Source organism: Phoenix dactylifera, chromosome 9 (genome assembly GCF_009389715.1).
Source record: "Phoenix dactylifera cultivar Barhee BC4 chromosome 9, palm_55x_up_171113_PBpolish2nd_filt_p, whole genome shotgun sequence".
Classification (NCBI taxonomy): Eukaryota; Viridiplantae; Streptophyta; class Magnoliopsida; order Arecales; family Arecaceae; genus Phoenix; species Phoenix dactylifera.
The window spans coordinates 16337436-16354149 of record NC_052400.1 but is presented as its reverse complement, the minus strand read 5'-3'; the positions used below and the strand labels follow the sequence as shown (position 1 = coordinate 16354149).

The window sequence follows — 16714 nt, the reverse complement described above, 5'->3', positions numbered from 1 at the left end:
CATGAAAAAAAAGTAACACTATCCATCAAGTATTGCAAAAGTGTTCATGTGGCATACTATAGCAAAAATAAGTATCCAAAATGAATAGTATATTCCATCTTTTTGCTACCTAGCTATAATGTAAAAGAAAAAAAAGCACTGCCTATTTTGGCAGCAACCAGCACGCAATAGCGAAGACAAGTGTTCAAAGTTAAGTAATAGCACCCATTCTACTAGTTAAGAGTCTTTATAAATATCAGGTTGCAACTGTCAATTTTTTTTTTTTCAGAATAATAAAATCTCTTTTATGTTATCATCTTTACATTGTCTGTTGTTTTACTATAGATTCAAGCAGCATTCCATTATCTTCAAAAATCTTTAAAGGTTCAAAGCATTTGAACCCGATCTTATCTTCTTCAAGTTTTGACTACAGGGTGGTCGTCTATCGTAAAAGATCCTCACTTCCTTATTTGTTTGGTATCCTGATTTCGGTCAAAAAAATGAGGGAAAGAAGGTTCTAATCATTGATCCACCTATAGTCTTCTGCTGGCGGTGCTGCCGGCAGTCCTAGTTGCTAATGATAAAATATACCTACTTTTGTTGGTGCTCTCACCCTTTGAATTGTTTGACAAGGAGGAAAAGAAAGAGACTACCATATAGTCTTGATATTCCTCAGACGAGGATACTTTATTCATTTGTTTATTTCCTATTTTTTTATCTTTTGGTTCTACCTAGTGCAAAACTAAAAGATGGTAATCGCCACTTTTCCATGGGCATAATGTACTTTTCCTTCATCAATACCGTCACAATGGATGAACCATTTATGCATTCCATCAATGTAGATGTAGATTGGGGAGAAGGCACAAGTACACAACCACGGCTTTTAGTGGACTTAAGCCCATCATAACACCTTTAAAAAAATTTAATTCTAGGTTTTCTAGAATGTCCTTTTTACTTTTTCATAATCGTGATCCTACCACTGTTTTAAGTTAATACTTTGAGGTTGGCTTTGTTGACTTTTTGCCTCGCACTTAGAACATGCATTAGGCCCCATTAATGCTAGTTGATTGCATAATTGAATCGGTGGCTCCTTGGGGGTGGTGGGGTTTTAATTCCTCGCCGTTTCCTTAATTTTATATTTCTTTATGCCATAGATTCCAAAAGAGCCTTTATTCTTACTAGAAGGCCTAAAAATGTTCTGCATGTCATAATGATGGGGCAAGAAAGTTTAACCCTACGAAACCTTAAATAATAGAGTAAATTATAAGAACTTTTATGAAATTTAAAATAAATTATACTTATATTTAATAATATAAAAAATCTACGCTTATCTCTTTAAGATTTATTTTTATCCAATACTTCAACCCTTAATTTAATAGAATGTTAGTCAAATTGGTAACTTTTAATGGGCCTAACTGCCACGTTAAAAATTTTTAAAATAACTAAAATAACCTTACAAAATCTCTTTAAGATTCATACTTATTATACTTACATCCAATATTTTGTGAAACCCTACACTTATACCCGTTTAAATTGACAATATTAGTGAAATCGTTAATCTATTGTAAAAAATTAAAATTACTTCTATAAGAAAATAAATTTTCTCTTTCACTTTTTCAACTCTCGAAACTCTTCGAAATATTAAGTCTTCAAAAGTTTTCTTCTCTTCAAGATTAAGCGTCTAGGAGTTCTTTTTTACTTCGCCTAACCCACTAGGAGCTTCTCTTTACGACGAGTGACTGATGACAAGCTTTCTTTCCAATTGACATCCGACGACGAATATCTTTTCCGATCAGCCTCTATCCTTCCTAATCAAATTTTGTTCTCGATTTTTTGCCCACCACATCATAAAGATCAAAGATGCCGGTGTATTATTTGTTGATTTTGAGTTTTATTCGTCAAATACTGTAGACATGATTTTTTTTATATTATCGTTGTAAATGAAAATTTCTGTATCTACATATGGAGCTATAATAGCTCTCGCAGCCTATCATCAAAAAGATCCAAATCAATACATGCATGAGAACTCTTCTTTTTGGATGGTGCATCAGTTGTGGTTCTATAGTTTGGCTTAGACCATGGACAAGCTAGCTCAAGCAATAAAACTCTTGATGTTAGTTTTCTGCAATAGAAAATTTTAGAAGCATCCACTTATTTGAGAGATTTAGATTACTTTTTCTTTGGCACATGGCACTTTTCTGATAACTCATCAAGATAAAACTCAGACCTATGGCACCTCATGACTGATCTCCTCCATGGCTAGATGTTATATCACTTGAAGCTATTTTGGTCATTTTTTTAATTTTTTCTAATGTGGCATTTAGGTCTTATTTAAATTAATGGTTTGGTTAACATTTTATTACGTTATGAGTTAAAATGCTGGATAAAAACAGACCTCAGAGGGATAAAAACTATTGGATGTAAGTACAATTTACTCCTATTTTTAGGAGCTTTTTGTAATTTATTTATCACTCTTGGACAATTTTGACTTTTTATATGAAGTAAATGGATTCACTAATGCCGTTAGTTTAAGTAGGTATAAGTGTAGATTTTACAAACTAGTGGATATAAATATAATAAATATAAATCTTAAGAAATGTTTATAATTTATTTTAAATAATATATAGCCACCATTAAATGATGGGGCAAGATATTTTAACTTATGAAACCTCAAATATATAGCAAATAATATACTGACTTGATCTTTGCTATAAAAAAAAGAGCAAAAAAAAACCAAAAACACGTTAACCCCTACGATTTGAAATGTGTGCATTATACTGTGAGACATACACAAGTATCAGCTGTGGTAATAGAAATTCACCCAACGCATGAAAAAGTTGGTTATCAAAACAGAAAAAAAAAGGAAATTATTTAGATAAAAATGTACCATCCTTTGTGGGCATGGATGTAGATCGCATCTGTGAGCACGGGTAAATGGGCGAATAAATAATTTCAGAATGCTTTGACATCTGTTCAAAATACGGTTTAGCATCCAATCAACTATCATTTTGTAAGAAAGGTGCAACCCGAACTCGGTATAATGAGCTCCAAGTTGTTGAGTTATAACCCACTTCCAAGGAAGAAGACACGAACCTCTTCCCTCGCGCGTGTATTCTCGAGGAGAGCAAGGAGCAAGAAGCCACACTCGTTTGCTTCGCGTAGCAAGTGAACAAAGGTCATCCATGGTCGCATCCATGACGTGTGAACGTGAGCTTGTTCCTCGTGTGCACGAGCCAACAAAGTTTGGTCGGCCAAAAAGAGCACGGTCCCCTATGAGTTGCTGCGACGCCAGCTATATGTTCGTATCGTCGTTGCCACGCTTACAAAAAGGCAGTCTTGGCGTGCTCCAATGATGTCACTTGAACCGTTGAACGTACGGGAAGTGGCTGCGTGGGACCAAGAGCCACAAAGAAGGACTTCGGAGCCGGACCTGTTTTTTTTTTTTTTTTTCCTAAAAAAAAGTGTAGGGGGAGGAAGGGACAAGCCCACCCCCGCGTAGCAGCCCCCACTGAGCCCCCACCCAGCCAGAAGAATGTGGACCACCTCGGCTACTAGCGGTTCAAGAGCGGTCCTACACCACAAGTCCAAACAGTGGCCAAAGTAGTGAGCTCCGGTCCATAATTTAATCGTCGCCGCAGTGATTCGAACTTGGGACCTTGTGGTTAGAATTGCTGCCCAGTATCACTAGGCTACCACCTTGGTGGCTAGCAGGACCTGTTCATGGGGACTTTGAAAAAGGCGAGCGAGGCGGCCGTATGCACGCCGTCCATCCACCCACCCTTGGCCCTCCAAGATCCCGGCATCCTGCTCAAAGTTTGTAAAAGAGTCGAGCAAGTTCGATCCGCCTTTCTTTCGATTCCTGATCACGGAGCATATCATTTCGCAGTCACATGGTGATCCGAACTTTTTATTTAATTATAAATTCATCATATCACGACATAGTTAAAAATGACTGTATTATAATGATTCTAGTTAAGTTTCTTCTGTAAAGGTCTAAACTATGTTCAATTTTTTTTGTGGAAAAGATTCTGGTATTGTTGGATTTTGATAAGGAGTTCATGATGAAAACTCTCAATTTAAATTGGAGTTTGCAAAATCTCATGATTACGAAGGGGTATTAATCTATTTCATATCTAAATTTTTATAATTGCTATTTGCACTTGTATTATTACTTGTATTATGTGCTTGTATGTGCATACATAATGGAGTATATAAATAAATGGCTTAAAATGGGAAGGAATTGCTCAAGGATAGTACATACTATAAGAATGGATGGCTAAGATCTTCAGGATGCATCACCTAAAACTCCAATGCAAAATCTCTAGTTGCTAGATGAAGGGACAGAACTAGCAATGCAAGCCCTACTTTTTGGCTATGATTCGTGAATCAATGTATGCAAAACTGATGCACGCTGGCTCATATTCATGTACATATAGACATTACCTGCCCATAAAAAATAAATGAGGAGAGGTGCCAACTAAACTTTCATCAGGCTCCCAACACTACCAGTGTATTCCATAAGGATTTCTACTTTTATTCTTAATTTGCTAACCAACACTTAGTTAATCGTTTTCTTTCACTTAAAGTACAGCAATGTTAATTGTATAAGTTATCAAGTCATCGTTGGGAAGGCAGAAAGTCCAAATACTGAAAGGAGTTGATATATATGTTGGAACCCAATTCAAACTTTTTTAGGCCTGATCATCTATATGAATTCATTTACCTCCAACTAATTATTCAATGTAATATTTTCCCTTTATATATGCTCCAAATTTAATTACTCTTCTGAATGCACCAAATGTTACCATTGCTCTCCACAAGCCGTACTTTGTCTCAGTGTGTCATTGCTCGAGTGTAAAAATGACTTGCCCTCCAAGAGCTACATTTCACTATATTCTTACAAGAGCCCATTCTTATAGGAACCATTCTTCGTAAGAGCCATCAATTTCAACATGTCTAAAGTTTCAAGTTGTCCAGGATCGTCAAACATCTTGAGAATATGGAAAATCTTAATACAATAAGGACTTAATATACATGCTGGAACCAACTCAATTTAAATGCTCAAATCATTAGATTTTTGATCCAATCATCTATATCAATTCATCTACCTCCCACTAACCATTTTATATGAAATTAAACCTCACACAGATTCCTCAATATTTGTTGTGATTAAGGATACTTTAAGTGTTAAGGAATGAATATTGGAAGACAACATGATTAATGCAGCGGAGCCAACATATTGCACTAAATCGAAGTCAGATTTTGGCGGAGTACGCGAGGAAGCTTATGACCCCACAATGGACCCTGGGTTACCACCACCAGCTAATTTGAGCTATTGTACCAAAAATTATTTACCACCAAGGGAGTTGTTGCTGGAAATTAGACCCGGGGGCGGCCGCGAGCTGAGAGGGGAGGAGCTCCGCTGCTGGAACGGTGGGCGGCGGCGCGTCAGCTGGTGGCGTCCTCCTGGAGAGTCCTGCAAGAAGCCGGCGGCCGGAATCTCCGGCGCCGGCCCTCCGATGCTTAAGTCAGAGGGGGCTAGTATATGAGTGGGATAAAAGAGGAGAATGTTTGTTCTTGTGTCTGTCCCCCCTCTCCTTTCCCCCAGGTTCCCTTTTATAGAAGGATATTATATTACCTGGGAGGTGACAGGGGAAATTATCTTCTTCATGATAATTGGGTACGATCATGCTCATTAATGGCGTTGTGGAGGATGAGACCGAATCAGACCGGAGTCAGCGAATTGTCATGGTTGATCGGACCTGTTGGAGTGGTTCAACCGCCGGCCGTCGTGGGCTTGGGGTTCGTAGATAGCAAGTGCATTAATTGCTGAGTGAACCGGTGATCAGGAAGAGCCATACGCTTTGATGGTCCAGTGATCCGAAGATCATCTTGGGCCGTGTTTATTTAATGGTTGAGTGCACTGGAGGCCCGCAGGGGTCACACGCATTAATGATCGGGTGTGTCGGAGGCCTGCGGAGGTCACGTGCCTTAATGGCTTGACGACGGTAGCAGAGTACGGTGGAGTTGGATATCTAGTTGTCAGATTCTCTCTAAGGGATTAGGCTGGAGTCGAATGTTTAGACAAGGCATCTTTAGGACTCGGCACCTGGCCGGGTGCCGAGCCGAGCCAGTTGCTCAGTGGGGTGCCTTTGACTCGAGTGTCGCGAGGTCGGCGCGTTCTAGTCGGCGTCTCCTGGTCGGACGCTTTCTGGTCGGGCGCCTTCCAGGTCGGGCGCCTTCTGGTCGGCGCCCTCTGGTCGGCGCTCCCTAGGCGAGCGCCTCCGGACTGGTGCGACTTGAGTTTTCCCCCAACAGGAGTAAATCCTTGGAAAACGCCTCTCCACTCGTGCTAATGATCCAAGCCAAAAATATGGTCCCCTCACTACATTTGCTCATGGTGCCGGGTCTTGCAGGTAATTGCAAGCTGGTCATCAACATATTATACTTCTGTTCGGACTCTAAATTCAGAGGATTTTTATTTTTGTCCCAGAGCGTCACACATTTTTGGCCAGACCTAAAATTATTATCTTTGTGGAGGGAATTGAAGGCGGATTTGCACTCGGTCCTTGAGACTGGTTATTGCTTTGCTGATCTCTTTTTGTTCCCGTGGACAGCTACGTTACGCACCATGGCATACGGGTCTATTAACTTCCATTTAATAGCATTTAATACATACTATGCACGTAAACAACTTATTTAAATTAAATTTCTATTGATATTTTTTTTGAACTCTAATAGGTGTGATTTTTTTTTTGAAAAAAAAAAAACTCTAGTATGGTAGTTGGATAGTTTTTCCTTTGAGGCTCTCAAACTACGTTCATTCAATTCTTTTGCTTTAACAACACGAATGACCCATAAATCGAACCCTGGCTTCTTTGAAATCGTCAAACCGTGCTCCAAAATGATCTCAGTCCCTGTGTCTGTTTCGAATTTTGTTTGAGCAATAATTGTAATGTTAAAGATTTTTTTTTGGAAGACTCCACAATCTGCTTGTAAATTCTGTCTGGTAGTCTCGTTCTCTCTTTTCTGTTTGAAGTTTGAGAGATGAGCTGCTTCATTCCTGCTCCTGATTTTTTTTTCCGAAGAAGACGACGAAGAAGAAGAGCAATTGGGTGATAGAGAGAGCAGGGGGGCAGGTGAGACGGAGAATGTCGCTTGTCTCACTTATCACGTTGCAAACATCAGTCTTAGGACATGCTTTTCACTGACAAAATGACAACGAAACTTGCAAGCATGAGTCAGTCTTGGGATTTGCTTCTCATTGACAAAAACCAGACTTAAAAGCATCAGCTAGCCACGGCCGAACTTAAAAGCAAAGCATGAATTACGACAACACTAAACCAAATCATCGTTTATCCGATGCTTTCCTTATCTTCATCGCGGCTCCATCAACGGTCCCAGAAGCATATTAAATTGGATGGAGAGTCTTCTTGAATAATAAAAATTAGCTGGTGATTAGGACAAAGACAATTGATATTTATAATTCAACTTAAACGTGGAATATCCCATCACTGTTTTAGAAATCAGCTTAAACCTCTAGGTCTCGCCGGTCCAAAACCTAAAAGAGTTGGAAGAGAAGTAGGCTTGAAGCCATGGTACACGGCAAGCTTAGGTTGAGAAGGGTGTGTGCTCGAGTACTGTTCATTATTGGATGTGATCTGGGTAGATGATCTTAAGGGGAGAAACATATGTTTAGTAATTTAGCAAAGATGGATTTGGTCTATTAAATAGGCATGTGTCCAATTTATAGGACATTTGAAGTAGGGGTAAAAGTGGATCTGACAATATCCATCTAGATTTGTTTTCATATATGAAACTATCTAAATATGGATAGAAATTTAAGCATCAGACTAATATCCGTTGTTATATTCAAATTTATAAAAAAGATATATATATATAGATAAACAACTATCTGATTCGTATTCGAATATCCAATTTTATTTGTAATCCTATTTAATTTTATATAGCACTCATAAACTTTGTACATATGCTAATTTTGTATATATAATTCATACGATAAGCGATAAAGACTATTAAAATTTCTTTTCCACCCCGCCATCCTCAAAAGCACAAGTATTTAGATATTTGTTTAGCATTGTTCAAAAATTTAACATACCTAACAGTCAAATGGTGACGTGTTTTGAAAGAGGAAAATCAATTTTTAAAACTATAAAATCATGTTCTATTTTGAGATAATTGATAATTGAACACCATCAACTCTATTTATTTAGGGACAGTAGGTTAATTGTCCCCACAGCCAAGTGTATTCGTTTAACCAATGACCCACCCCCACCAATCGCACCGATGCTTTCATTTTAAGTCTACATAGAATAAATGAACTTATGTGACAGATCGGCCCGGGCAACAGCCAGCTTTGTAGCACATTATGGTTAGATGTCAAAATCCAAAAACTTATTAATTGGATCAAGTTCTTCCTCAATAATTAATAAATCCAATCTAGCACATGTTGCTATCACACATAAAAAGAAAAAAAATGATACTATCATAAGTGCCGCTTTTTGGTTTCACTGGTTGGATTCGTTGGATTGATCCATGGTGGGCATGATCCATCTAAAAATTTCCCCCAAAATTTACTTAGGGGAGATCCCAGTAACTAAGTTGCAAACTATAAACTATAAATTGATGATGAGTGAGTTTATACACTGTTAGATCTGGGTGCGTCTAAGTGCCGTTGTTGGGACGAGGATCGCGGTTCTCGTAACCTTCGAGCGAAAGGACGATTCACCTCCCCGCACGGCTCTCAAAGCGAGAAGTGGACGATCTAACGGTAGATGAACGCGAAGGAAGGTGAATCCTGCCTTCGCACCAAGGATACAACTACGTTCCCTTGGACGAAGTGCCGCACTTGGCCGGGCAAAACATCATGTCGCCGGCCACGAGTAAAATTGACTTGCGTAGCGGAATCTAATCTTTCCAAGTTCCGGTCACCCATCAAATCACCGCTCCACTGACCGGGCTGATGTGGCTGGAACGGGTGCGGTAGATGACCGGATCGGTCGGTGGGCCGCTGCTTACCGGTCAACCAACCTCCGACTTTGATATCCAACCGGTGAAAGGGCAAATGATTTTTGTAATTTTTTAGTGGATATAAAATTTAAACAGTAAAAAATTAAGTTCAGTTTAAAATAAAGAGCCATATAGCTGCTCCAGAAATATATATATATATATATATATATATATATATATATATATATATATATATATCACAAAAATTTTCAATAATAATAAAGATGAAAGTAAATAGGATAATATTTGCTCAAATCTATTTTTGTGTCTGAATTTATTCAAATATGGTTATAACTAGATAACTAGCCCCTCCAAACATGTGGTTGTATTTGCAATACTATTTAGTCATGTCTAGATCTCTTAAATTTTAAAAGCAAATAAATAATAATATTGATGTCTTAATCTTAATTTATCTTATAAAATTTAAATATTCGATTTACATATGCATTTATAATCATACTGTCAATATCTAACTAATACATATATAAGTTTAAAAAAAATATGGATATAAATTATAATATTTTATTAATATCTATGTTTGTATTTATATTAGTTAGATAAAAATGAAAGCAATATGGGTACATTGATATAGATTTTGTGTTTTTCCTAATTGAGAGCTAATAAATTCGGAAAAAAAATCTTTCTCGAAGACTATTGTTTGCTATTACACTAGAAATGGCCATCATTAAACTAATGATTGTTGTAAGGATTATTACAGAACATTATATTTGCAAGGAAAGAAAATATCTTATTTACTCAAGCGAGGGTTCATCAAATAAAGAAATATCTTCAATAATTTTTTTTATCTTAAAATTTTCTTTGGATGAAATAAAAATCGATGTGTGAGAACTATGATCATGATTCCTACTCTACAAGGTTGTCATGACATAAAAGCATTAGAATGACCGATTTTGTTATAATTGTCTATATGCTTTATGCACCTAATGAGAGGTTTCCCGCTTCCTAAACATGATAATGGTCAAATAACGGCCGTTTTGTGAATTAGGCTCGTTATAGTGGTGCAACAGTCCCTCCACCTACTAATAATAATCAGACCACCTTCCTCGCAGCGGTCGAGGTTCTCCCCTTCTCTCTTTCCACATTTATTTATTTATATAGATATATTTCAGATGAAGGAAGGTTTAGTCATTCAAAATTTATTAAATTAAGATAAATTATAGAGTTAAGTTTGAAGAAAGAGCAGAAAACAAGGAGAGCTGAGAAGATAAATGATCTGGTCTTCTCCCCAGTCCCTTCCCCCGAGAAGTGATATGACAAGGGCGGCGTTAATTTCTGAGGTGGGAGCGACTTTTGGTGGGTTGGCCGAAAATATAAAAGTTCCGGTCGCATACCTCCCTGCCATCACTGATCTTCGCACATAAACCCGGGCACAGCAGCAAGCCAGAGGCACAGACCGGAGCGCCATTAGATTCACACGAGAATCTAACAAGATAGATTCACAGCTGACGTGCCAGCTTTTGATTGCTCTAAGGCACCGAGTGCTAAAAGGCCGAGACACATTGAGACGCAGATCGAGAAATAGGAAGCGTAAAGAAGAGCACAGAGGAGTACACTGAACTGAGATGGCTTTGCAAAGCCAAAAGGGATGACATGGCGGAAAATTCAAAAGCAAAGAGTTCAATTGGAATTTTATTGGTGAAATGGAACTTATAAGATGGAGATAGAGAGAGAAACCTACACGACCCTCCATTTTTTTTCTTCATCAAAATGACGCCGCGTGTCTACAGAGTTTGGCATGGGACATCGGATGCTGGCTTCCTCAAATGAAGGGGCAGGGAAGGTGGGGACCAAAGCGCCAACCTTGATTCTGAAACGTGGTGATGCAATTGGGGAGGGGAATTATTAAATGGAATAAAAAATTCGGGTGGGTTGTGTTGCTTTTAGACCACCGCCCGCATGTATTCATGTGGTCCACCCCAGTCCCCAGTTCTGTACGGTGGTATATATTCAGAATAAAAGGGTGACAATGCTTAATCTTATTTAATTTAATTTAATCAGTTATAGCCCGGATTAAATTATTTTTTTAATAAAATGATCGGATTCAAATGTAAATAAAATTTCAAATTATCATATTAGGATTTACATATATTTTTAATCTAACCTAAATCAGACCCAGTTGCCATCTCTTTGGCCATTTTGGCTGGTCCGTTAGGGTAATCATATATTTGAATCTCACTTGCGCCCTATTACAATAATAAGATAAAAAATAACTCATAAAAATAATATTTATATAAATAAAGAATGCTTTTTTTTATTCTTAGATTTTTTTTGCACTTTGTAATCACCATCAACATCATGATCATTGCAATAGCTAATACGTCTTCATGTTGCAATACAGGCACATATTGTGTTTTCTACATACTGAATAGTATAGCTCACAGGCATATTTTTTGAGAAAAAGAAAAAAAGCTCCTCATCAACCTTTAATATGATTTGAATATTCTTTCCCTCACTTCAAATTAAAGAAACATGAGTCAATTCTTATATATATATATATATATAAAGAGAAAGATGAGTCACTTATAGAAGGAATAAAATCATAAAATGTATTTAAAAATCACCGTCGTTAGATAAACGGGTATAGCCCGAGCAAGCATGAAATGGTGGGCAAACCCTTGTCCATTACGGTTTAGATATAAATTCAGGTTTTAACAATAATGTGCAGTGGAGGTCAAACATACCGCACACAAAGCGACAAAGAAGCTAACAACCGGCCACAGCTTGTGGGGCTGGCCAATTACTATCATATTAGATCATGCACGAATTTGGCCACACCGCAGTCAAAACCAGAGTCCCGAGTCTGTCCTCAGCGCTTCACGTGGGCCTTTTCCATGCAAGTGAACCATAATTAAAGTTTTAGAGAATAGACCTGTAAGCTTGGATCCATGGCTGCACATCGTTTGGAACCCACATAACTGGTAGATGGCAGTAGCGTCTAACCATGTTTGTGGATCCCTTGCAACATAGCAGTATTATGCACAGAAACAGTGAGATATAATAATTATTTATCTAAACTTCTAGACAACCATTATTTGGCACTCAAAATGCAAGAGATATAAGCAGAAACAGGATATCAAGGAATATAATTTAAATGATCACCATTAAATCTCATCCATGCAAGAGACCGGCCAACCACCTACGAAAAAGAACGTTAATATGATTCGTAATCTTAAAAAAAAAAAAAACATCATCCCTGACACGACCATCGCCTTCTAATTAAGAGTAAAGCATTCAGAGATGTTTATGTCCACCTCTTTCTAATGGTTGGTAACCAGACGGGCTTCGGGCGCCCTGTCCGGTGCTTTTCTAGAATCTCCAGTAGAAGGCAGGTAATTGAGGACGGCAACATCCGGATCACGACGCCATTCCATTACCGTAAACAACAGGTCATTAAAAAAACTCGCAGAAAACTAGACCATTTTCTATGGCGACATTTTAAAATTTCTCATTCACTCACGTAGTAAGTGCCCGCTGCCCGCCCCACCACCCACTTGCTCCCCGCCTCTTCTCCTCTCTCTTCCTCTCCCTTTCAGCACTGATGAGGGGCGGGCGGGACGGCCCTTGGGAACTTCTTTCCCTCCCTTATCCAAGAACTCACCACCATCGTATATTTAGTAGCTCTTAGCTCCACCTGGACTCCAAAAGAGAGAGCTAAAACCTAGCTTCCGAGACTCGCCACCATGCGACTTTTACTACCGTTGCTGCTCTTCTTCCACCTCTCCCAGCTCGCCTTCTCTCTCAACCAAGAAGGCATCTATCTTCTCGAGGCCAGGCGAGGCCTGGACGACCCCGGCGACGCCCTGGCCAACTGGAACCGCCGCGACGACACCCCGTGCAACTGGACCGGCGTTTTCTGCTCTCCTCCCAGCTCCCCTTCCTCCGACCGGATCGTCACCTCCATCGATCTCTCCGGCAAGGGCCTCGTCGGCCCATTCCCCGCCGTCCTCTGCCGCCTCCCTTACCTCGCCTCCCTCTCCCTCTCCGATAACTATATCAACTCCTCCCTCCCCGACTCCGCCCTCCGTCCCTGCGCTTCCCTTTCCCACTTGGACCTCTCCGTGAACAACCTCGTCGGCCCCCTCCCCTCCGCCCTCGCTGCCCTCCCCGCCCTCCTCCACCTCGACCTTTCGGCGAACAACTTCTCCGGCCCCATCCCCCCCTCGTTCGCCGCCTTCCCCCGCCTCCAACGCCTCTCCCTCGTCAACAACCTTCTAACCTCCACCATCCCCTCTTTCCTCTCCAACGTCTCTACCCTCCGCGAACTCAATCTTTCTTACAACTCCTTCACTCCCGGCCCCGTTCCCGCCGAGCTCGCCAAACTCGGCTCCCTTGAGCAGCTTTGGCTCTCCCACTGCAATCTTACTGGCGAGATCCCCCCCGAGCTCGGCCGCCTCGCCAAGCTCGCCAACTTCGACCTCTCCACCAACTCCCTTTCCGGACCCATCCCGGCGACCCTCACCCAGCTCTCCAGCCTCGTCCAGATCGAGCTATATAACAACTTCCTCTCCGGTCCCATCCCCTCCGGCTTCTCCAAGCTCGCCAATCTCCGCCGGATCGACGTCTCCACGAACCAACTCAAGGGTCCTCTTCCTGAGGACATCTTTGACGCCCCTCTGCTTGAAAATGTCCATCTTTATACTAACCAGCTCACCGGGAGCATTCCCGCCGGCGTGTCTCGCGCTTCGAAGCTCGTCGAGCTGAGTCTCTTCCGCAACCAGCTGAATGGCTCCCTTCCTGCGGATTTCGGCAAGAACTCTCCTTTGATGTCTCTTGATCTCTCGGACAATTTGCTCTCCGGAGAGATCCCGCCGAGCATTTGCGACCGCGGCGTGCTGGAGGAGCTCCTCTTGATCGATAACTTCTTCACAGGGAGCTTGCCAAAGGGTCTCGGCCGGTGCCGGACGCTCACACGGGTCCGGCTCGCGAACAACCGGCTCTCCGGCGAGGTCCCGGCCGGGATGTGGGGCCTGCCCCATGTCTCGCTTCTTGAGCTCAAAGGTAATTTCTTTTCTGGTGGGATCTCTCCGGCTATATCCAGCGCGGCAAATCTTTCGAATCTCGTCATCTCTTATAACCAGTTCAGCGGCAGTATCCCATCGGAAATGGGATCTCTGTCTAAGCTATATGAGTTTTCCGCTGCGAATAACAGGTTGACTGGGCCACTGCCGTCGTCCCTTGGCAACTTGTCGGAGCTCGGCCGGCTTAACCTCTGCAACAATTCCCTCTCCGGCGAGTTGCTCAGAGGGATCGAATCCTGGGAAAGGCTCAGTGAGCTGACCCTCTCCTATAATGATTTCACTGGTGGGATACCGCCGGAGCTGGGCGACCTTCCGGTGCTCAACTATCTCGATCTCTCGAACAACATACTCACCGGCGAGATCCCTGTCCAATTGCAAAACTTGAAGCTCAGCAAGTTTAACGTATCCAACAATCGCCTGTCGGGATCTCTTCCACCCCTGTTGGCGAGCCAGGCCTACCGCAATAGCTTCTTGGGCAATCCCGGACTGTGTGATGACTTGCCGGGGTTGTGCCCTGTTACACCGGGAGGCAGGAAGGATGGCCATGCGTTCCTTTGGTTGCTCTGGTCGATCTTCATCCTAGCTGCTCTGGTCTTCGTTGTCGGGGTGGCATGGTTCTATTGGAGGTACCGGAGCTTCAAGAGGTCCAAGCTGGGAATGGATAAGTCTAAGTGGACGCTGACCTCGTTCCACAAGTTAGGATTCAGCGAATATGAGATCCTGGACTGCCTCGATGAAGATAATGTGATAGGCAGCGGAGCATCCGGGAAGGTGTACAAGGCAGTCCTCAGCAATGGAGAGGCAGCCGCAGTGAAGAAACTCTGGGGGACATCAAAGAAGGATGGGGACAACGTAGATCAGATGGTCGATGATCTTTTCGAAGCAGAGGTTGCGACTCTGGGAAAGATCAGGCACAAGAACATTGTCAAGCTGTGGTGCTGCTGCACTCACATGGATTGCAAGCTTCTGGTTTATGAATACATGCCTAATGGAAGCTTGGGGGACTTGCTGCATGGCAGCAAGGGAGGGCTTTTAGATTGGCCGACAAGGTATAAGATTGCCTTGGATGCGGCCGAAGGACTCTCTTATCTGCACCATGACTGCGTGCCACCAATTGTGCACAGAGATGTGAAGTCCAACAACATCCTGTTGGATGGGGAGTTTGGAGCGCGGGTGGCAGATTTTGGGGTTGCAAAGGCGGTCGAAGCAATTGGGAAGGGGTCGAAATCTATGTCCGGTATCGCGGGTTCGTGTGGATATATCGCCCCAGGTTTGTTCATTCCCTGTTTCTATTTCTTCTTATGTTGAAAGACGCTTTCTCGCCCTGTCCTCTATTTAAATTGTTTCTGTCCTCCATATCACTTATGTAGATGCTGTCTGTTGTTTGCTCTTTAGTTCCTAATTGCTGTTTTGTAGAGCAACATAATCTTATTTTGTCCACAAATTCTTTTGTTCGGATACATATGTTTCAAATTCCCTTCTTCAAGAAGTTCATTCTTGATGATCCCTCTCCGTATTTTCAGTTTTTGATGTTGAGAACTCTCAAAAATTGTCATCATAACAGTTTTTCCTGGTTCATTTTTCCTTCTGTTCTTTTTCCTTTAGATTAGTGTTAGGTATGTAATTCATCTTTTCTGACTTGCATAGAACTTAAAACCTCGTCCATCAAATGACTATGCTTTTCTTATCTCATGGATAACCCATCTATTTTCATATGTAGTTGGGAGACTCATCTCGTTCCTGCTCAATTTCTGCATGCGCATCTAGATATATTAACTAACAATCTGAAAATATTTGCTTTCCTTCTTGTAAATTTTACCGAATAGTTTTAATAATAACCAGCTGTATCTGTATCCTTCTAAAGTTGATTGACGAAAAGGTTTTCTGAATTCTTTCATCAATAGTTTATGCTTGTCTCGATGCATGTATTTGCCTATCAACTACTAGAGGCCTAAAATTTTTGTTGCAGATTTTACTTGTCATCTTCTAATGTGCTGCAGAGTATGCATACACCCTCCGGGTGAATGAGAAGAGCGACATATACAGCTTCGGTGTCGTCATTCTGGAGCTGGTGACAGGGAGGCGCCCTGCGGATCCTGAGTTTGGAGAGAAGGACCTGGTGAAGTGGGTGTGCAGCACAATTGATCAGAAGGATGTGGACCTCGTGATCGACCCCAAGCTTGATATGTGCTCCAAGGAGGAGATAGAAAAGGTCCTCAAAATTGGCCTCCTTTGCACCAGTTCCCTCCCCATCAACCGCCCTCCCATGAGGAAGGTAGTGAAGATGCTCCAAGAAGTGAGTGCTGACAAGCCTAACAAGCCTGAGAAGAGGCATGGAAAACTCTCCCCCTACTACCACGAAGATGCATCATCCGATCAGGGGAGTATTATTTGAGGACGAAGGCTTCTAAATATTGGCTGATGATGGAGAGCTTCATCTCAGTTTCCTTCCAAGCATCGATTGTATAATTACTGCTCGAAAACTTGAACTGCATTCCCCACCACCCTGAGAAATCACAGATATTTTTGCTTGCATGTATGGAAACATCACTATCTGGAAAACAGCTATGTAAGTAATTTCTAGAAGGCTTGATGGTCCCCCATTGTGTAGTATATCTACGTAAATTTGTTACTTGCAGTGTGACAGCCTAGATTCTGTTCTGTTC

The 16714-nt window shown here is 41.4% G+C and overlaps 1 protein-coding gene across 1 annotated transcript; it reads left to right on the top strand.

Moving 5' to 3' along the window:
- Window positions 1–12492: 12492 nt before the first annotated feature.
- Window positions 12493–16714, top strand: LOC103696841 (receptor-like protein kinase HSL1). Its single transcript, XM_008778594.4, has 2 exons — window positions 12493–15318; window positions 16049–16714. Exons 1-2 carry the CDS (start codon window positions 12711–12713, stop codon window positions 16441–16443), a joined length of 3003 nt encoding a protein of 1000 aa, XP_008776816.2. The 5' UTR covers window positions 12493–12710; the 3' UTR covers window positions 16444–16714.

What these genes read in the sequence shown, in the direction of transcription:
- LOC103696841 (XM_008778594.4), top strand. Translation starts at nt 12,711, where the DNA reads ATGCGACTTTTACTACCGTTGCTGCTCTTCTTCCACCTCTCCCAGCTC. An exon ending in GTGTGGATATATCGCCCCAG is followed by an intron (nt 15,319 to 16,048) that starts GTTTGTTCATTC and finishes AATGTGCTGCAG; the next exon opens with AGTATGCATACACCCTCCGG.